Below are 23,028 nucleotides of genomic sequence, written 5' to 3'. Positions count from 1 at the left end.
GACAATGAAATACAACAATGGATTTATCGACGATGTCAAGCAATGGCTTTCTGAAACTGGGAGCCCAGCTAACAATTGCACGTGGCTGCCACGTGATGCTGTTGTTGTGACAACGTGGCAATTTACGTGGAGGCCACGTGATTTTGTATGGTTGAAATAACGTGGTCACCACATTGAAATGTAACGTTGAAATGTAACGTTCACACCACCTTTAGACCACTTTCTATTTGCAATTATATTTTCTTTCGATTAGCTTTAATTATGTCAAAGTAATCAACACAACTCAAATTTTAATAATACACTTCTTAGACAATTTTATTTGCATTTCAATGGTTAAAATGCATAATACATCATGACATGATTCAAATTGACAGATAGATATATATCAATAAGAAATTCCATAAACCCATAATTAATTTTAGGACATGTAGACAGTAGAATTATATTTATCATATTTCTACAATTATGGAAATTTAAATATTCTCTGCAAACTTAAGGTGTATAAGTAACCAGTTTAATTTGTATGTTCCTGAACAAAAGAACATAATGAAGCCATGGTCAAATGTAGTAACACAAAGAGGGATATAAATGATATCAATTGCAATCTCTTTATATGAAGGCATAACAGGTTTACCTAAACTACTTTCTAAGTACCTCAAGGAAATAACCTAACAATAGATAAAACATTGTCCAAGGTAATACAATAATAGCTGGCCAGCTGAACATTTGTGGCTTTCGAACCGAGACCTTGTAGACTAAATGAACATTTACGTTGGTGGCGCTATATGTATTTATTCAGTTATTATATATATGAATGGCAGTAACATGTATCTACTACGTAGGTGAATTTAAATGAAATAAAATATTTATTTATTCAGTTATTATATTTTTTGTACAAGCTGGCCGAAACGTCCGCCCCGACAAATATACCTGGCCAAAACGTCCGTGCACCAATGACCAGGCATAATATGTGAAATGTTAATCTGAATCTGTATCTGTATCGACTGCAGATGCGACGCTCTTCCTTCTCTTTGCAGCAGGTTCCTAAAAAGCAAGAACGCACATTAGGGAATACATGGTATATTAGAAAATAAAATCCTTAATTGTTCCTAATTGATGAGTAGTGATAATGATAACTAACTTTGTGAGAATGCAAAGATTTAAGTACTGATGACACATACTCTATGTCAAAGTGGTAAATGTATGTGATATGTAAATGCTTTATTGACAGACATTTGGAGAGATGGACCAAATATTTAAGTAAGTCACTAGAATCCACTATCACCTTGTATTTTGGCCCTCCTTTTTTCTTCGGTGCATATTTGAGATTTTCGGACAGTTGCTCCTCCACCTCGGAAGCCTTGGCTTTAGGATGGTTTTTCAAGCATGCTCCTGTAAGAAAAGTAGCACCAAACTGCTAACCCCAAGCAATGCACGGAAGAAAGGAAGAGTAACAAGTATATGTACTGGTGAAAGAATTAACACTAAAACAACTATTCCTCACAAATCTAAACTAAATAATCCTAAGGCAGTTTTATATTTTAATATTTGTAATTAGAATGGTATTCACAGACGAACACAGGATACATCCCCCAAATCTTTACTGGCACCAAATATTCAAGATGGCCAGACAAATGGGTTTCTTGCTGAACCATTTCCCTCATTATCATGATCACCCACTGGGGACCAGTATCTCGCACTTGGGACCAATATCCCCATTAGCGTCGATGTAGGATCAATATCCCCCATTATCACCCACCTGGGACCATTATCGCTAACCGAGATGATTACCCCCCATGAACAGCTGAAAAATGTACGCGGTAGTATGGCCAAACCCCGGAGAAAATTAAGAAAATCCAAGATGGCCACAACAATAAAGATATAAAAATAGAATCGGCACCAAAATCATGAGGGTTCTTGGCCCATGGATGACCAATACTCATACAAATAAGTAAATTAGAATGTCACATAGTTTTTGAAAGATCCACTAACGAAGATGCAGACCCAGACACGTACCCACTCATGCACATGACACATAACATCCCCAAAATGGTCGTTTCGGTTATAATAAATGATAATCAACATGTTATATTGAGTATCTCTGGAGTGCATCAGGCGAGCTTCATAAAATACTGAAGAAGCAATTGCATGCCATTTATGACTTAAACACTTACTGATGAGGACCTTGGTGACCGACAGGTCAATCAACGCGTTCTTGCCCTTCTTTCCCTTGAGGCTATACGTTGACCATAAGGCATTGGTTCCCAACTTGGAGAGCATCCTACGGATGGTGTCTCCGATGTTGTGGCCACCCAAGGAAGTCATATAGCATGTCTGCAATGTAGATAATTAGTTTTCTTAGTAAAAAACCCTTGAGTACATCCAAGTGAAAATGCTAAATTGTCAGATATATATAACAAAGGCAGCATTGAATATAACTACTACAGTTTTGAAATAATTCAGTGGTCCCAATTATGTCTATCTATCTATCTATCTATCTATCTATCTATCTATCTATCTATCTATCTATCTATCTATCTATCTATCTATGCCTGCCTGCCTGCCTGCCTGCCTGCTGCCTGCTTAGGTGCCTGTCTGCCTGACTGTCCGTCTGCCTGCCTGTTTAGCTGTCTGTGTGCCTGCCTATCTGTCTGTATACCTGTCTGTATGTGTGCCTGCCTGCCTGCCTGTCTGTCTTGGTGTCTGCCTATCTGTCTCTTTGGAAGATGGAGTTACTTCTTCATAAAATGTAAGCGATTCTTAACAAAATAAGTTTTTCTTTCACAATGGAACATACCAATTGTCTCTTGAAGGCCTTATCTGTAAGCCTCTCACAAAGCCTATCCAGCTCCTCAGTACTGCTGACAGGGTCTGGTAGTACATCGTCCAACTCCTCTCCTGCTGCTCTGCTGGCACTTGTCAAGAAGCCCAGCATTCTAAGGATTTCCCCCTGTGACTCTTCAAGGTTTTGCATACACATCAGCATCCTGCTCGGGAATCCTGTAGCAAGATAACACAATTCCACATTTTTAAATACTATGCTTAGAATTTGCATCTATTCACCCACATACATGTATAATGCATTAAGGCAATTGCGACAAATGATTCATTACATTTCATGTTGCGTTGAAGTTAAACACATATTTCAAGCAACGGCAAGTGCTAGATCCCAAGCTAAATGTAAATGGAATGAGAAAAAAATGCGAAAAGGATGCCATAATCATCAATCAATTTGTCTCAAAAGAACACAATGTTTAGAATGAAGAAATCAAAATTGAATATTTTCTGGATCACAATTTTGAAAAATATTCTTGAAGTAAAACTGTTACATTAGGCTTTGTTACCTGTTGGCTCACTTTCAGGATTTATTGCAGCAGATGTAGAAGCTCTGAGTGTTGTGGGGGTGCTGAAAACATAACATGAAATTATTACTTCACTGCAGTACATGCCAACAGTAAGCCATAGTTACATGGCATGAGTAGTAACAGAGATTCGCTACAGCTTAATATCAGATTGGTCTAATGTACTACATGTACTAGTCTAAATGCTTTAGCACAGGGTGACTGTACCAATGAATGGCCTAGACCAATCATGGTGAGCAATGAGATATACATGTACGTACTACTCTCAGTAAATACTTGGGTAAAACTACCATGCCTCAGATTCCTTACCTGGTATGGAACAGTTGCTTTCCTCCACGATGATCCTCAGACAGTCGTGCACTTGAAGTCATCACTGTATACAGAGATAGTAATGTAATTAATTTATAAATGTCTGTATCAGAATACTTAAATTAATATAAAGCGAAAGGCTAAATGGAGCAAAGTGAATACAGTGGTGCCCCTTTTGAATGACCTCATATTTAAGACCACGTCTCTTGGGAGCCCGCAACATCATGCACCAATGGCTACACATCCCATGCTATTGAACCTCTTATGAGAGACCACCCTTTATGACAGATCGGTTTGGCTTGGCAGATGGGGTGGTCTCTCAAGAGGACCAATGTATATCATTACTCGAAACAGGTTTTTTTTTTTTTATATGAAGACAAATGCACAATGTCAATAGTCCTAAATACCTGATCTTGTGTCACTGTTAGGACACACAGGAGACTGGATTCTATGCCCAGAAATAGACCTGGAAGGGGTACTGGTACTTGGTGATATCGCTCTCGGTGCAGAACAGCCTTAAACAGAATTTAATGAGTGCGGTTATCGATAAAACATTATTAATGCATTTTTCATTAGGACATGAAAGCAATACTTTATTTTCACTGCAAGAAGATACTCCCAAAATATCAATTTACCGGTACTGATCTACCTGGTACTGCATAAATGTCTCTACCAAAAAGTAATCATTGTTCTATACGTCAAAATAGCCCATAGTTAGCCAGTTAGATACTGTGTTTAAGAAAAGGTTGGACCTCCTGGGAATAAAATTAGCATACAAGCAAATGCTGTTTTTTTCCTTTTGTGACTCAAGCTTCATGTTGAAACTAAAATAATTGAAATTAACAGTTGAGGATATAGCTCTACTTGATCCTTGTGCCAACCTCATTTACCATTTGTCCGTTGAGGAGGTGTTGGTAGCTCGGCCAGAACTAGAGCAGGGACACTGTCACTTGCCTCCAGTATCTCCCCTTCTTCGTCTGTATTAACATTATTTAATAAAGATTAACAGTTGAAGTGAAGCACCACATTAAATTACATTTAATAAAGAAAACTGAAAGGGTTAATATTTCTTATTCCGTTGAGCTGTTTTTCTATTAATTTGTGGCAATTATGAAGCCATCTATGTCGTCACATATTTAAATATACTCTTATGCCCAATTCTCTGTATTTACCATCAGCATCTTCAGTTTCTGAAACCTGAAACTTTGCAGGCTTCTTAGTTTTCCGTCGACATTCTTCTGTGTCAGTCTCTACATTGGAGGTATCCTCAGCCTTTCTCGTCCTTTCTTGAGCCTTCTCATAGGTGTCTGAAGTTGGAAACAATGTTATATTAAGAGACCTGATATACTGACAAGGTAATAAAATTAACGTCATTCTGTTTCCTTTTTTCCCTTCAATTTATTACAGTTCCCGCTTAGTACACAAAACTAGCATGAATTATGTACTTAATCTAACGTTTCAAACTGTAAATATTAAATGCTTCCTACCTCCAAATGAAAATATCCTAACTTCATAAAGCTCCCATTTCTCTTTGTCAGGCAGCTCCCCTCTCCTGGCTTTTGAAGAGGCTCCACCCCTTGCTGGCCAATAGCAACACAGACGCTGAAATATAACAGCAGCGACTGAATGTAGTTAAAATGTTTTAATGAATTGCGTAGTGATATACAGTGGTCCTGTATTGAGATCAAGGGCTATACATCCCATGTTATTGAAACTCTTATGAGAAGTGACCTCTCTTAAGAGACCACTTTTTTGGCCCAAGGGGTGGTCTCACGAGGCCTGTAGATAGTAAAGATGATAAAAGCTTAAGGCGCAGTCACCGAAATGTCACTAAGACCCCCCCCCCCCCCCCCCTTGACTCCTGACTAGTACACCTCCACTGAGTGTGGAGGGAGTGGAAAAGTGCGTCCACCAGTGGGAAAAAGGGCCAAAATTCCTCTAAAGGGGGAAGAAAAGCCCCCTAGACACCACCGCCCCAACCAACCACATATGTGAAACGCTTTAAGTTCCATTTTTTATCAAATGGCTGCAAACCCATATATTTGACAATGTTCCAAGTACATGCATGTATTTACTTACATCTCTTGTTGACTGTATCCATGACTTGTGGACGACTTCAACAGCCACCTCGTCCACAAACTCTACTACAAAAAATTCGCCCGACATCTTTTACCTGAAGACCAAGACACAAAAGCTGTTTATCACTAAGCTTACTATCATATATTTAATTGCTACATCATCTGTGGTATACTTTGGATAAACTATAACCCATGCAGAACAACTAAATACTTGCAAACTTTGTAGCAGTGGTGCTTATTGAAATGAAATAATGCACTTAACTATTATAATCCATGCAGAATGGTAAGAAACACCGCCTTTCTGCCATTCCCTTTCTCAACCATGATGGCTTTAGTGTGGAGGCTTTTTCTTGTCAGGAGCTTCATGCAGCTGTCGTTCAAGTGGATGCAATATACTCCAATAATCTGGGAATCGCAGGGCTCCATGAAGACAGATTCAGTTCTGTTGTACACCCTGCACAACACTTTCTTATTTCCCTCTTCATCTTTCTCATTTGATAAAGCCACCACCTCACAACAAGATGGACCATCCAAAATAAATGCATTGTTCGGCTTCTGTAGTTGCATGGTGCTTTCTGCCCTTGTCAAACATGTTGTGCATGGAGCGTTTTCCAACTCGTGAATCCTTTTCACAATCTGTGCCAGGGCATTCTTCCCAGAACGGACCATTCTCTTCATCTTATGGAGGTAGTTTTCAAATGGGAATGCCGCACAGCTGTCCAGGCTTCCAAACCGCTCAGCATCAGCGGATATGTGGAGCATGGCATGCACGTTGTACACAAGGAACTCTTTGCCATAGAGTTCACGACCCCTCCGTACAAAGTAGACTAAAAGGTTGTGAGCATACTCCTTATGAATTTGCACAAGAGTTGGTGAAACAAGAATGCACATAGCAACAGATATGGCCATGAAATGATCATAAAGGTCATTCCTAAGAATGCCTTTGAGTACCAGCTTTCCTGTATACAGCAAAAATTGACGGTACTCTGTAGCCTTCCATCTTTCAATATCTCCAAGGCCTCTGGGTTTCCGCGCAAAACTATTTGGAATACACCTCCGAAGGTCCAGAAGTTTTTCACTGATTTCTTCTATGTGTGTCGCAGGAAGCCTCATTTCCTTTTTGCCTCTGACCCACAGAAGAATTAGCCTTCGTGTGACCCCAAGACAGGCCTGGTGCATATCATCCATAGAAAATACATTCACAGCATCCACTTGAAGAATAGTGAAAGGGGAAACTCCTTTATGGTGTTCTTCTTGAGACTGATCCCTGAATGACTGGTTTGTTCTTAGCACAATGTTGTCAATGTCTTGGTATGTCAGCCTGCCATACCAAACACCTCTCTGCGTACATTTTTCACAACCGTAGTATCCAGAATACTGTTTTGTAGCCCGCACCATTGCTTTTGCAGGAGCATTGCAAACGATGCACTTCAGTATCACTTGAATTGCATTGTCCTTGTACTGAATGCCATGTTGCAAGATGTGATTCAATTCTGTTATTGTGTCAAGTAAGAAATCTAAATTGCTTGGTTTTGAATTGCCACATGTTATGGCAACAGGGAAGACAGTGACTGGTTCCATCATTATTGCACACAAGACTGGCCACACACATGTATTCGAGCTGCGGAAAAGAGGGAGACCATCGATATTGAAAGAAATTTCAATGCTGTCTGTATTTCCTGGGGGTACCTGTCCAAGGTCTTCACCAAGGAATCTTCAAGTCCCAAATATACATAACTCATGCCCGATTTTTCTTCAGTTGTCACCTTCTTGTCTGTTTTTAATAACGTATGAGCTGTTGCTGGCAGATTTTTATGTCCAATCTTCTTGAACACTTTGAGTAGGTCATCTACTGCCATATGTTTTATTTGGTGTGCATTGACCCATGGCACTAAGTATTCAGCTACCGGTACATGTTGTTCTTCTTCTTCTGATTCAGATGAAAGGATGACTGGATTCGCGTCAATGAAGTCCCACATTGACCCATCATCATCGCTCTCAGCATCAGCATTTTGTCCATTTTCTTCTTCCACAGACTCGCTTTCCAAAGTAACATGTTCATTCATTGGAACATCAGCTGCCTCATCTGAATTGCATGCAACATCTAACACAAAGTCAGTAATGTCACTATCACTGTCACTGTGTCTTGTCTGGACCTTTTTATTCATACGTGATGCCGATCTTTTGGCTGAAACCCACTTTCTATTGTATTGTGTACGACGCCGCCTCTTCTCATCCATTTTGCTGCAAAACAAGATTGCGCATGCATATGATCAAATTAAAATAAAAAAACATGCCCATGCGGGCGGATCCAGGAATTGAAAATAGGGGGGGGGGGGGCGCAACCACAAGCTAGGGGAGCCTTCAGACATCCTGGTCTGTGAAATTACATGGTCTAGGCCAAAAAATAGAGGGGGGGGGGGCAAGCCCCCCTGGATACACTACTGCCATGCACCACTGCCTGCACGGTAAGATTGTATGTTCCTCATTTCTTTTAAGTTAAGAATATGAGCGATCAACAAATATTACTACTTTTTGCCCCATTGCAATTTGTACAAGGTTTAGTTGCAAATGCTGATGGAAGACTATTGATTACTTCAGGATGTTACTTTTTCCAACTTAATCAACTTAAATAAATTCAGGGCAAAAGATAATCATAAAAACATAATTTCAACTGGCTGAAAACTATCAACCAATGTCCATTCAAAAACATAAAGAGTCTGTTACTCTGAAAAGTTGAATTTTGCATAGATCTAGACTACATAAAAAAAAATATATATATATATATATATATATATATATATATATATATATATATATATATATATATATATATATATAGCAGCCATAATTTAGCATCCTCTAGCTTTCTTGATGGAAATTCACAAAAAATCTGCAGTGTTCAACTTCACATTGTCATCTAAATTACCCTTCTAAAGTTCTATAACCTTAAATACCAACTTCTAGCATTGAAGGACCTAAACACAGTGTGTACCTGTGTTTAGGTCTTTCTTAGCCAACTTCATGCTCTATTATTAATCTACAATAAAGAGCCAGCGACGGATCCAAAGGGGGCGGGGGGTGCATTGCAGCAAGGGGCGCATGCCCCCCCCCCCCCCCCCCATATGTGTTGTCCTAGACTTTGTAATTTCAGACCAGGATGTCCCCCCCCCCTATTGGTCGCCGAAATCACATACAGTCAAGCTGAGTCCACTCTATAGCCCATCGAGCATCCGTATGCATGGCCTATACTATTACTATGGCCCAACACTACGAGACTGCCAACGAAGCAAAGCACTGGTCGCCCTACTCCTGGTGCCCCCCCCCCCCCCTGCCACCACAACAGTACCACTCTACGTCCAGCCCCCCCCCCTCCTCCTCCTCCTCCTCCTCCCGCCCGCCACAACTACAGATACATGCCTGCCTTACCGATCTACGTCCACCCTCTCCCTCTCCCACTCCTCCTCCCGCCCGACACAACTAGTCTACAGACATTGGCGCGACGCGGTAACTTCGCTGGCTCGCTGCCAACTTTGCTGCAGCCTCTTGGAACTAACTAACTGTATGATCACTGTTGACTCTCGTGGTTGTAAAACTACTATAATCTGATAATGGCGGTTACGAGGGCTGGGCGCAGTGTGGGCGCGCGTGGCTAGCTCTATTAGGCTTGCACCTGGTCAGCCTGTCGTAAATTCCTTTACATTCCTATAGAGTACGTTCGTCTATTAACTGGGTAGTCGCTATCTATTGAAAAGTCGGGACATATCTCAACCAGATATAGATCTCCCACGGATTTAATGTAAGCTTTGTTCACACAGCCCAGCGGCCCTGCTGAAAAAAACAACATGGAGGCCGAGTCCGAGATTAGGCCACACATGAGGCCACAAGGCACCTGCTTAATTTCGGCAGAAAAAGTGTAAAATATGCTGAGAGCTGTGCATAGAACACTCCCCCATATGTTCATGACCCGAATTACAAAACTTTAAAAAAGGATGGCTTCCTTACCTGCAAGTATATATTGAAAGTTCTTGACTTGAATTAAAAAAACGCGGTTTAGGCCTAACGTTCCAGAGATTGACAGCGTGTCCTCGTTTTCGCAGATCCATTTAACCGTTTGTAGGTCGCTGAACGGCATTAATTTTAACCAGCGCTAGTGGGGGCATCGAGGGACAGGAAAGGGTGTCGAACTGGGAAAAACGATCGAATAACTGTCTGTTTTGCAAAATACATCCCATCTTCTGGGAGAATAGATGGATATTTGAGGGACTATATAATTTATATCCGTATGGATCGACCAGGATGTGAAGTGGTAAATCCAGAACACTGAGAAAAGGCGCAAACGAAATTTGCCGTGATTGGTTGAATTCTTAGGCTGGTGAGAGCATATACAGTTATAAACATCAACAGCAACAAATGGACGAACAATATTCAACTACATAATAGAGTAGACTCCATCTATTTGCATACAAATCATATGTATGTGCACCCACTTGCATGGAAAGGAAAACGTTATATTTCAACGTGGCCACAACGTGGTATTTATACGTTATATTTCAACGTGGCCACAACGTGGTATTTTCTTTGTAAAACCACCCAAGTAATATTTTTTGCACAAATTACTATCCTTCAAACTCATATTCTGACAAAAAGGAAATAAATAAATAAATCTATAAAATTAAACAAATCAGTATTTTTAGACGGGTGCTTGTGGTGAACCACAACGTTGGGGCCACGTGGCTACCACGTTGTGCACACTTAGACGGGTGCTTGTGGTGAACCACAACGTTGGGGCCACGTGGCTACCACGTTGTGCACACTTAGACGGGTGCTTGTGGTGAACCACAACGTTGGGGCCACGTGGCTACCACGTTGTGCACACTTAGACGGGTGCTTGTGGTGAACCACAACGTTGGGGCCACGTGGCTACCACGTTGTGCAGAGTGCCACCAAACTACCACTTTTAGGCCACGTGGTGGCAACGTGGCGTGTTAGCTGGGAGACAACCGAGCAGCACCATTGCACATGTTTCCTCAATTGAGATATCTGATGAACACCAACAAAGTATGTCTCATGTTTCAAAACAATCTGGGAAAAATGTTGAAAATTCTGAAGCACAAGAGGAAATAAAACCAAGCGACAGTGTTTCAAACATAGGAAGCATTGGGTCTTGCAAGCGGAGCTCTGCTGGAACCAGGTCCAGTGTTTCAACTACATCATCATGCATCAAAGCTGAGGCTGACATGGCCGCTCTCATGGCACGACAAATGTTATTAAAAGACAAGCATGCATTGGATGAACAAGAGGAAGAGCTCAGGAAGAATAAGGAACAGCTCAGGAAACAGAGGGAGCAACTGGAAATGGAAGTTGAAATAGCCGCATCAAGGGCTAAAATGAATGTGCTAAGACGCTCTGGAAGGTCTCGTGCTGCAAGTAATACATCTGTGAGTCCTGATGGCATGCATTCTTATTTGGAAAGGGGACGAAAGGAAGCCACACTCAGTGCTGGAGCAAAAACATTTGTGCCTGACACAAACAGGCCTACAGGTGGCCAGTCTGACTTACAGTTTTCGCACAGAGAACATGAAGTAGAATGTGGACATCTGCAACATCAAACCACAAGAAGCTCAGAGGCCAATATACATCAAAGTTCAACACAATCACATCCACAGTTACAGCACCAAAGCAATCACCCAGCAGCACTGGCACCAAGCAGCAGTGCTCAGAATCCTTTAATTAATGTTTAGGAAAGACAAAATGAAATCACATCCATGTTGGTTCAGCAACAGTCTCTTTCTTTTCTGCCGAAAAGAGAAATTCAGATTTTTGATGGCTCTCCATTTCAATATCAAGCATTCATAAGAGCTTTTGAGCACAGCATTGAGGAGAAGACTCGCAACCCTAAAGACTGCCAGTATTTTCTCGAACAGTACACCAGGGGGCAGCCTTTGGAGCTTGTCAGAAGCTGTCAGCATATAGCCCATGACAGAGGATATGCCAAAGCATAGGCTTTGCTACAGGAGCATTTTGGTAATGCACAGAAAATTGTTTCAGCTTACATGGAAAAGGCTCTTTCATGGCAGCCAATAAGAGTAGAAGATGTGCGAGCTCTGCAAGCTTACGGTCTCTTTCTGAGAGGATGCTGCAACGTCATGGAAGAGTTTGAATACATGTGTGAGTTGAACATGCCTAGCAATATGCTAGCCATCATAAAAAAGTTGCCCTACAAATATAGGGACAAATGGAGAACTCTGGCCTATGACTTACAGAAAAGGCAGGGCCGTAGAGCTACATTCATGGATATTGTTAACTTCGTTGAAAGACAGGTGGATATTGTGAGCGATCCACTGTTTGGAGATATACAGGACACTCCACCAGCAGCCAACAAAGATGTGAGGAAAGCTAAGTTTGAACCTCGTTCAAGGATGAGGAGAAGCAGCTTTGCTACTATTACGACTGCGGAAAAGAAAGTGGAACATGAAATAAGAATGAAGGAGAGAGGCTCACTAGGTACAAGTGTTTGCCTGTTTTGTGGAGGTGGACATATACTGGATCTGTGTTTTCAACTGGAAAGAAAGGCTCATAGTGAGAAAATCGCTTTCTTAAGGGAACGTGGTGCGTGTTTTGGATGCTTGTGTATTGGGCACATGAGTAAAGACTGTAGGAAACGCCTCTCGTGCAAAGTATGCAGTCTGAAGCACCCAAGCATACTTCATATCTATCAGAAAGAGAAAGAAACTGACACAACGCAAGCTAAAGGAAAAGCTATAAGCAGTGCTCTGATCTCCGTTCAGTCCAGTGGTCTTACAGGGGCCGGTGAGCCAGATTGTACTCTCTCCATAGTGCCTATTCAAATAAAGTCTAAGTAGGGACATGAAACATTAATAACATATGCCTTCCTGGATCCTGGGAGCTCAGCATCATTTTGCACGGAGCGGCTGATGAACAAACTGAATCTCAGGGGAAGAAGAACAGACATTCTCCTTCGGACAATGGTTCAGGAGAAAATAGTTGGAAGTCACATTGTTTCTGACCTGCATGTGGCTGGATTAGACAGCTGTCATTATTGTGAGCTGCCCGACACCTACACCCAGAAAACTATGCCAGTTCATCGAGGCAACATTCCTCGGCAGAAAGACCTTCAGAGATGGCCTCACCCAAAACATGTAATGATTACTGAGATTGATTCAGATGTGGACCTGTTGATTGGGACTAATGTTCCTGAGGCACTGGAGCCATGGGAAGTTATTCGGAGTGTAGACGGGGCCCATATGCAGTTAAAACTATGCTGGGTTGGACTGTCAATGGACCTCTCAGAGGAGACAGGAATAGTGAAATGACTTGTGGACAGCCAGATTTCACTGTCAATAGGATATCTGTTGCAAGCCTTGGAGATCTGTGGAAGCAGCAGCTAAAGGCTGATTTCCCTGAATGCAGTCAGGATGAGCAGATGGGACCGTCAAGAGAGGACTGTCACTTTATGGAGTACGTCACAAAGTCTGCTAAGTTGATGGATGGCCATTACTGTATTGGCTTACCTTTAAGGAAAAGGGATGTTAGTATGCCAAACAACAGGAGAGTAGCAGAACAACGTACACTGAGCCTCAAGAGAAGGTTTGATAAAGATGTTTCATTTCATGCTGATTACACCGCTTTCATGAATGACATCCTTTCGAAGGGCTATGCAGAGAAAGTGCCAGTTGTGGATCTGGAACGCAGTGACGGCAGGGTGTGGTATATACCACACCATGGTGTATACCACCCAAAGAAGAAAAAGATCAGGGTCGTATTTGACTGTGCAGCTACATTCCAGGGAACATCGCTGAATGCGCAGCTCCTACAGGGACCAGATCTTACCAGCACACTGGTTGGAGTCATGACAAGATTCAGAAGGGAACCTGTTGTACTAATGGCAGACATTGAAGCCATGTTTCATCAGGTTCGAGTACCAGCTGAAGATTCAGATCTGCTGAGCCATCTCTGGTGGCCAAATGGAGATCATCATCAGAACTTAGAAGAGCACAGAATGGTTGCACACCTGTTTGGAGCTACATCGTCGCCAAGTTGTGCTAGTTTTGCCCTTAGAAAGTGTGCAGAGGACCATCAGGAGCAGTTCAGCCCCAAAGTAATCAACACCGTCCTGCACAATTTCTATGTTGATGATTGTCTAACATCTGTGGTCTCAGAGGAGGAGGCAGTGGTACTCTATCATGACCTTTGTGCTCAAGGGGGCTTTCATCTCACAAAGTGGATTAGCAACAAACGTATCGTGCTTGCTGCTATACCTTCGATGGAGAGAGCAAAAGAAGTTAAGGATCTGGACTTGGATAATGACACACTCCCTGTGGAAAGAGCATTGGGCGTACAGTGGTGTGTTGAGTCAGATGTCTTTAAGTTCAAGATCATGATCAAGGACAAACCCATAACCAGAAGAGGGATCCTTTCCATGGTTAGCTCAATATTTGACCCGTTAGGAATATTGGCACCTGTGGTCCTATCAGCCAAGATGATTCTTCAAGACTTGTGCAGAAGAGAACTTGGTTGGGATGATATTATACCAGCCTCAGCTGCACAAGAGTGGACAATTTGGCTGAAGGAGCTCTGCAATCTCGAAGAGTTTAAAGTTGACGGATGCCTAAAACCGGTGGATTTTGGGGAAGTGACCTCTGCTCAGCTACACCACTTTGCAGATGCAAGCGAAGACGGCTATGGAACAGTGACTTACCTGTTATTACATAACATCAAAGGACAAGTGCACTGTGTCTTCATTATGGGAAAAGCTAGAGTGGCCCCATTGAAACCAATAACCATCCCTCGAGTGGAATTGACGGCTGCCGTGGTTGCAAGTCGTATGGACAAGATGTGTAGGAAGGAGCTGCAAATGCAACTTAAAGACTCCATCTTTTGGACTGATAGTACTTCCGTACTGAAGTACATCAGTAATGAGACCTTAAGGTTTTGAACCTTTGTCGCAAACAGGGTTTCAAAAATACGCAGAGTATCAAATCCATCTCAGTGGAGATATGTTCCCACCGCAAGCAATCCTGCCGACTGGGCTTCCAGGGGAGTCAAAGTGGAAACGCTCCTGAAAGATGACACATGGGTGTCTGGACCTCAGTTTCTCACTGGACCTGAAGAACAGTGGCCTGTGAACCCTGATGGCTCTGAAATGGCACCAGAAGACCCTGAGGTCAAGATAAGTCTGAATGTGAACGCTGTGCAGGTTGAAAAAGAGATGGATGCTGTAACCCGATTGATCAATCACTTCTCTTCTTGGATCCACCTGTAGAAGACAGTTGGTTGGATCCTTAGGTTGAAAAACCTGCTGCTGTGCCTTAGTCGGAAGAGGAAGCAATTGAGTCTGACTCTTGCTCAGTCTGGCTTGAATAAGGAACAGCAAGACCGAGAGATAAAAAAGGAAATGTAGACTATCAAGGCTCAGGTGGTCTCTGGTTTTCTTTCTATTGAGGACCTCCGAAACGCTGAGAAAGAAATTATCTGCTTTTGCCAAAGAAAAAGGTTTCCTGATGAAATCAAAGGCTTGCAAAAGGGAGAAGGTGTGAAAAGGACTAGTCACATCTACAAGCTCCACCCAGTACTTGAAGATGGTGTTCTGAGAGTGGGAGGACGTCTCAGTAGAGCAGCAATGCCTGAAGAATCTAAACATCCTGCTATATTGGCAAAAGACCTTCACATTTCTGACATCATTCTGCGGCAAGTACACCAAGATGTGGGACACGGTGGTCGTAACCACATGCTATCTAGCCTGCGACAAATATACTGGATTCCTGGTGCCAGTGTGGCTATAAGGAAAACCCTGTCAAAATGTATTGTTTGTCGGCGACTAAATGGAGCTCCAGGAATGCAGCAGATGGCAGATTTACCTCGAGACAGAGTCACTCCAGATGAACCTCCATTCACTCGTGTTGGAGTTGACTATTTTGGACCTTTTGAGGTCAAGCGAGGAAGGAGTACAGTTAACAAGTATGGTGTTCTCTTCACATGCTTAGCAGTAAGAGCCATCCACATTGAAGTAGCTTCATCTTTGGATACAGATTCCTTTGTTAATGCTCTTCGACGCTTCATCGCAAGACGTGGACAAGTATTGGAATTACGCTCAGATAATGGAACCAACTTCGTCGGAGCTGAGCGTGAATTGAGAGAGGCAATAGAAAGGTTGAATATTGCTAAAATCAACAACACCCTCCTTCAGAAAGGAATAAAGTGGACTTTGGATCCCCCTACTGGATCCCATCATGGAGGAGTATGGGAAAGGTTGATCAGATCTGTGAGGAAGGTTCTGAATTCCAGCCTGAAGGCACAGAACCTTGATGAAGAGTGTATTCACACGGTTCTTTGTGAAGCTGAATCCATCATCAACAGCCGTCCCATAACGAGAGCATCCACAGATCCCAATGACTTGGAAGCACTAACCCTTAACCATCTGTTGCTGCTAAAAACCAAGCCATCTTTTCCACTTGGACTGTTTCAGAAAGAGGACATATATGCTCGTCGAAGATGGAAACAAGTTCAGTACATCTCAGACTTGTTTTGGAAACGATGGAAACGATGGATTAAGGAGTACTTGCCTCTACTCCAGGAGCGACAGAAGAGGTCAAATGTCAAGCGCAACTTCATACCAGGAGATATTGTGCTCATAGTCGATGACTCAGCACCTCGCAATTCATGGCTTACAGGAAGGATTTTACAAACCATTCCAGACAGAAGAGGACTTGTACGTCAGGTGCGAGTGAAGACAAAAACTAGCCATCTGGACAGGCCTATCACAAAGATCTGCCTTCTACAGGAAGCAGAAGAGCCGTGAGGAAATTAGTGGGTTATTGAACTTCCTAGACCTTGACATTGTCGTTTTTTCCGATGTGATAGTAAAGATCACTCCTTCATAGGCTAACAAATTATATATTTTATTTTATTTTCTATTTTTTGCCTAAAGAAGAAAAGGACACTTTAACAAAGGACGTTTTTATCCTTAAAAGTTTTTTCCTTGATTGTCTCCTACATCATTTTTTCAGTTGTGTAATTATTATGTTGATATAATTAGGGGCCGGAATGTAGGAGCCACATATGAAGCCATTTCTGTGTTTGTTACGATACATGTTTTTTGAGTCACTATAGGCGTGTCATTGGATTTGTGTGGTGACGTTTGTGCTTATATCCGGTTGCTTTTACCTGCGCACTTGGTAATAGATGGGGGGGTTGAGCTAGAGAAGGACCATTTTTGTTGAACGCACGAACGCATGCACGCACGCACGCACGCACGCACGCATATGGATATGGAATATTGCATTTTTGCTTTGCAAATAAAGGTCAAACGCATACTGTGTTGGAAAGACTGAGTTTGTGTGCATCCAGAGTGTTTTTTCTCTTGTTTAGTCCATCGCGGCACTTTGTTTAAGATTACTGCCGCAATATCCATAGTTGGTAGCTTTAACAGAGAGGGTGGAGCGACAAAAGTAAAGAGCGAAATATGGATGGAAGTTACAGACAATGTGAATGCCAGAGGATCTGGACACAAGAGGACGGTGGACCAAGTGAGGTTGAGGTGGAAGAATTTGAAGCAGCAAGCTACCAAAGACCACAGCCAGGCTAAAAACCCACAGACGGGTAACAAACCATATAAAAGGGGGCAATACACAGATGTGGTACTTGATATCATTGGTGGTCAGCAGTCACAATCTTTACATGGAATACCAAACGTTGTACTGGATGGTGAGTCGCAGGTATGTGTGATTTTATCCTTGTCCCTATAGAACTACAATTATTATCTTGTATAATTGTTATTTTCATAGTACTACAATTGCTATATGTCTTATATAGCATCCTAGTTCTACAATTTTCCAGGAGCTTGCATACTTGTGATCACCTTATTAAGGGGTATAAAGTATATTGATAAACTTTCATTTCAGGTTGTCAATGCACCTGATGTGACACACACCATTGAAGATGAGGTCCTCCTGACCCATGTGGATCCAGAACCTTCAGCCAGGCCTGATGACACACTGCAAGAGCCAACTCTAAAGAGAAAATGCAAGCGCACCAGAAAACCAGAGCAGAGGGATGATGCCTACCAAACTCTGCTGAGCCGTGAAACGGAGAGGGCAGAGATGCAGATCCGTCTGGCCGAAGAACAAATACAGCTTCAGCAAACTGAAACCTCACTGAGAATTCAGCTCCTCAAAGCACGCCGGGATGATCCAGCTGCCTTTGAATTAATGTTTTATTGTTGTTACCCTATGGGAGTATTTTTTTAAATTACAATTTCATTATGATTTGATGTCCTTTATGTATTTAAAAATATAATTAAACATTATAGATGTCTCTGCAATGTGGTCTCTTGTCTTCCTTGTATTCTTTTTCATGTCCACTAGATGGCGATCGGTAGGATTAAAGCACTGATATTCAGGATCTAGTCCTCTTGACAAATCGTAATCTGGATCAGGCTGATCCTTTCCTGAATTGCTTTGAACTCCAGGGACAACATTTGGCAGACTTGTCTGATCCTGGATCACAAAAAATGGGATTTCAAAATCTGATCGGATCTGATTGAGATTAAAAGTTTTGAACTCCTGGGCCCAGGTGATTATTTCTCAGATAAACCTAGTAACCCCGCCCCCTTTTAAAAAAACGGCTCTTTTGAACGGCTCTTTGAAAGGAACGGAGCCATAAGATCCGGCTCCCTTCAAAGCAGGGGCGGATCTAGACAAATATTCATGGGGTGGCAAGACGGTAGCAGGAGATTTTGAGGGGTGGCATCCCTTGGCAGAAGTTTATGCTGATTAAATCGCAGTCATATCAATCAATGTTAACTTGGAAAGCCACAATATTAATATTTTAACTCAATAACATTAGGTGACATTATTGTGACACATCAGTAAAGCCTTAAATATAAATATATAAACAGGCAGACATAATTTAATGAATTTTAACTGAACAATAACTGAATGAGTTTGTTTCACTCTTAGACCAGCAGGGGTACCAAATCTATGCAGACTGCTGCAATAAGTACATTAATTAACTGTCTCATCGATGTTTGTCTGTATGAATATGATACTATTAACAATCATATTATTCCTGCAGCTGTCAATCACTGTTATGATTCACATATTAATTTATTATTGAAAAAACTGTTTTTTGGAGGAATTAATTATGAATGTTTCTCAAGATGCTTGCTCACCTTCCTTCAAATTTGAAAGACAAGTAATTACTATCATATATCAAAATACAAAAGATCCAAAGGAACAGTTCAGTGCCCCACAACTTTACTGCAAACAGTTACAACCTTGACTTTACATCAGACAGAACAAACATTAAAGAAGTGACTAACTGCATCAGTTAGGGTTAAAAAACGTGTATTCAGCTAAAACATATACATCGCTGCAGTTATTATCCAGTGGAAAGTCCTTACCTACTGGCCTAGTTAAATCAAAGTGGTTTTCTTTTTTTTGGCTGGGCAGTGTCGTTTTGTCTTATTTGACTTTCTCATGACTTAAAACAGTTTTTTGGGGGGCAGACCCCCACAAAGAAAAAGAAAATAAACACATACAAGGTCATCATCTTAAAAGTTTTTTATGCTCATCGAGTCATCTGTGAGCAGAGCATCAAGTTGGCATGCCTATTACAGCTGAATGTGGCGATTACCATTTTGTTCAGCAAAACGCCTCACAAACTTATTAAGATCTGTAAGCAGGGACGTGCACAGAAATGTTGGGGGGCGGGGGCTCAAGTGAGAAAAAGGGCACTTCCCATAATCATTTATAAAAAAATGTTTTAAAACAAAAAGTTAAATATAGTTGCAAATCTCTGACTTACTGACCAATTTTTTTTAATGCCCTCACACTCACGTAATTGTTTAATACTCAACAGAATTCTAAAAAATAATCAGCTAACACAGAGACAATGGTCTTATTTAGTATTCACTAAGCACAAGAGCAGACAACAAACTAGTAAAATTAATAGTTATTAAATGAGCAGCCAACAATCAAAATTAGGAAGTTACTGTTTAAGGCAGGACATTACAGGCAAAAAGATTGTTTTTTCATGTAGGCCTACTTGTTATTTTGGTCTATTTTGCTTCCATGTTTTCTTTCACTCTAATGGAAATAAAACTTCCAAGAAACACATACATTGTGTTCGTTTTACTACCATGACTGAATTCATCTGTAGATTTAAAGCTAATCTGCATATTTAAACATAACATTTCAGGGGATAATACTGACTTGACCTAAGTAACTATCTGGGGAAGTTGTGAGGTGATGTGTTTTTTAGTTGTATCCTTTTCACCTGCAATGCCTTGGTAACTGCATGCAAATGAGCGCATTTTAATTAGGCCTAGTTAACGCCTAATTTGCATATCAATGTGGCAATTGTGATGACGTTATTAGATTCACATTTTACTGTATTCACTTTAAGTGTCTCCCCTTAAGTACAGTACATTAGCCTCCATGATAAATTACCTGAGCTACATCTTGAGCTAACTTATCCATTTGCCAGTAGCCTTAGTTAACTATGATTGTTATTGTCTTTTAGCTAATTAGCTGTAAACTCGAGGCACTGGCAGTTTAGTAATTTGTTCATCACCACTCGCCTTCAAAATAAGCCAAGAAAAGCCGGCATAGCATGGGACTGTAAAGTGGGAAGTGCTGCTACCTGTCTGTCTGAAGTGACGATGACTGTCCGCACCGCTGTGCAGGAGACGGGGAGGGACGGTAGAGAGAGCATCGGAACTTCAGTCTAATCTCCCGACCTGATGTTTTTATTTTGTATTCAATCAATATATTTTTGGAAAGGGAAACTTTGCGCCAACAGCAGTAGAAATATATTCAAGGGCACTTTCTCTGGATGGAGAAAAAGGGCAGGGGCTCAAGCCCACTTTGATGTCTATGTGTGCACGTGCCTGTCTGTAAGAGTTGGTGAGGCATGTTAATTTATTCCGGGAAATTACTCAGACCTACTAATTGACCAAACCAAAGTTATTGAGTCTATGTAAGTTTACTGCTTGGCTCAGGTCCACCAACGTCAGCAAGATCTCACCTCTATTAACTCCTGAAGAACCAGGTTCAATTAACTGCTGTTTCAATTCAGACAACTCTCTTAAATCTGTTTAAGCAATCCCAAAGGATTTTGATATCAGTAAATGAGGCGTGGCCCTACCTAAGTGTGAGTGTGGCAGGGTGCAATCTTACCTTTGAAGCAGGAGAGGAGAGCGCAGATTTCTTTTAAGTTGTCCCAATCCAAAAGGTGGGATCAGTTTATTTGAAGAAAAATAGGTCCAAACTAATACAGGGTTTTTATCTTCTCTCTTTACAACATTATAGTCATACTAAACCTATTATGCTGTGATCATGTTCTAATATTAAACTTTAATTCACTGTTTTACATTTATTACTCAAATTGTAATTTCAACTGCCCGATTCAGTTTGTGATTTTTAAATCTCCCGATAGAATTTAGTGGCATTTCCTCATAAAAAGACCGGTTATAATAAAAAGCACATTCAAACTTTCCTTTTCACCCAATCAATTCACATCAATTTCATACCTTTTTTCCGACACAGATGGCGGGAATAACATTCAAAAACCCATACCTATCCGCATGAATTCGGAGGAAGATTCCTCAAAGATGGCGGGCCTAATATTCATACACGTTTTTCCGACACAGATGGCGGGAATAACATTCGAAAACCCATTCCTATCCGCATGAATTCGGAGGAAGATTCCTCACAGGTGGCGGGCCTAATATTCCCAAACACATCACAATTCATTCCACTCATTTCACAAAGAAATTCACTCAACATTCAACCAAGAAATGTGAGAGATATTTACCAAGTCTGAGAGAACCTTACAGAGAGAAAAAACCCAGCTCTGAGGGGTATACCAGGGGAACCCCGCCCTCTCTCTCTCGCTCTCTCCCAAAAAGAAAGTTCCTCCCCATCCGCCAGTGTCTTTATGCTCGAAAACAGGATAGAAAAACCTAAGACACCTCCTCCATATCCATATTTGTGGAAACTGGGCATGGCCTCTGATGTACAGGACTGGACATGACCAGAAATATTTTATTGGCTATGGCATAAGACACACCTTCCCATATTTGTGTAAAAAGGACATGACCCCTACTGTGCAGGACTTGCAAAATATTATTCTCGGCTATGACATAACCATCTTTTAGGGGCCTCAATGTGTTTCTCCTTAAGTCAGGAGCCCCCCTCCCTGTGTACTGCTGTGAGAGAAGAGGGAAGAAACGGCCTTCTCCCTTATCAGTGACACCCATAAATCATTATAGGCCTTACACTCAACTTAACAAACCACTTTGTTTATACTGTAAATATAGAAAAACATAACATAGGAAACATTTTCATTGTGAGTTATACAAGAATATAATTGATTATACTTGATTATAATTAACTTTCGTTTTAAGTATTCAACATACTATGAAGATCTCAACAGATCCAAAGCTTTAGTGCGTTTTGATTCAATGCTGAGTATAGCCAAACTTGACAGTCTTTTCTCTGTAATTGTAGACCGCAAATACGTCATTCCTTCCGTCTACTTGGATCCGATTGGTTCTCGTTATGCGCCGTCCCGTTCAAATGAAATCGGCGCCAATCATATTATTTCCAAGCTCGCGCCAGGGCCGGAGGAGGGGTTACAAGACTTGCGTCTTGGGCTGCATTCACTTGCACTCGGACATAGAGAACCGCAGTGACGCGTCCTAAAACCCGGAAGTAAGTTAGCATTTTTACCACTTCCGGTTCCTTCGACAAAAAGCAATGCAATTTCTCCATAGGATTTTGGAAAATAGCTGGAAATAAGGTCTGTGTTTGACACAAATTGAAGAGACAGATCACGTTTTGTTCTACGACATTAAATACATCGGCAGTGACCCCACTGGTGATTTTTGAAGAGTTTACGTGTCTGAAAAACAATGGTTGTTAACATGTGGCTGAATAGGACTACAGAAGTTGTCGAAGCCGTTGTACATCATTACACCAAAAATGTAAACACTCTGCTAAGTTTGTTTGCCCTGTTCTGCTTGAAAGCAAGTACCTGCCTCCTGCAAACTGTTCAAACAAACGCTTCAACTTGTACAATTTTGAATCTGTAGTTTTTAATATGGATCTTAAGTTGGCGTGACGTTGAAGCAGTGATCCTGTTGTAGTTCGTTTATAGCATAACGTTAGCATTTTGCTTCTGGTGACTAGATTTATGATTCGAAAATTATAAAAGTAGTGTAGACATGTGGATATTATCCGGTTGAACAAAACGTG

General features: G+C 41.4%; 1 protein-coding gene and 1 long non-coding RNA gene across 2 annotated transcripts in view; one reads left to right on the top strand and one right to left on the bottom strand.

Annotated features, from left to right (window-relative positions):
- The window catches only part of LOC307040611, a 38,900-nt gene that overhangs the window by 1,009 nt on the left and 14,863 nt on the right, over positions 1-23,028 (top strand). The window lies entirely within an intron of this gene.
- Positions 419-22,207, bottom strand: LOC307040597 (uncharacterized protein). Its single transcript, XM_079683593.1, has 13 exons — positions 21,587-22,207; positions 5,751-5,844; positions 5,159-5,273; positions 4,844-4,978; positions 4,562-4,648; positions 4,079-4,186; positions 3,672-3,735; positions 3,345-3,406; positions 2,798-3,000; positions 2,175-2,334; positions 1,286-1,392; positions 931-1,044; positions 419-899 (listed from the first exon to the last, which is right to left on the bottom strand). The coding sequence occupies exons 2-12, from the start codon at positions 5,835-5,837 to the stop codon at positions 979-981; spliced, it is 1,194 nt and encodes a 397-aa protein (XP_079539719.1). The 5' UTR covers positions 5,838-5,844; positions 21,587-22,207; the 3' UTR covers positions 419-899; positions 931-978.

Source organism: Notothenia rossii (assembly GCF_949606895.1).
Source record: "Notothenia rossii genome assembly, chromosome: 1".
NCBI lineage: Eukaryota > Metazoa > Chordata > Actinopteri > Perciformes > Nototheniidae > Notothenia > Notothenia rossii.
This window is presented reverse-complemented; position numbering and strand designations above follow the sequence as displayed.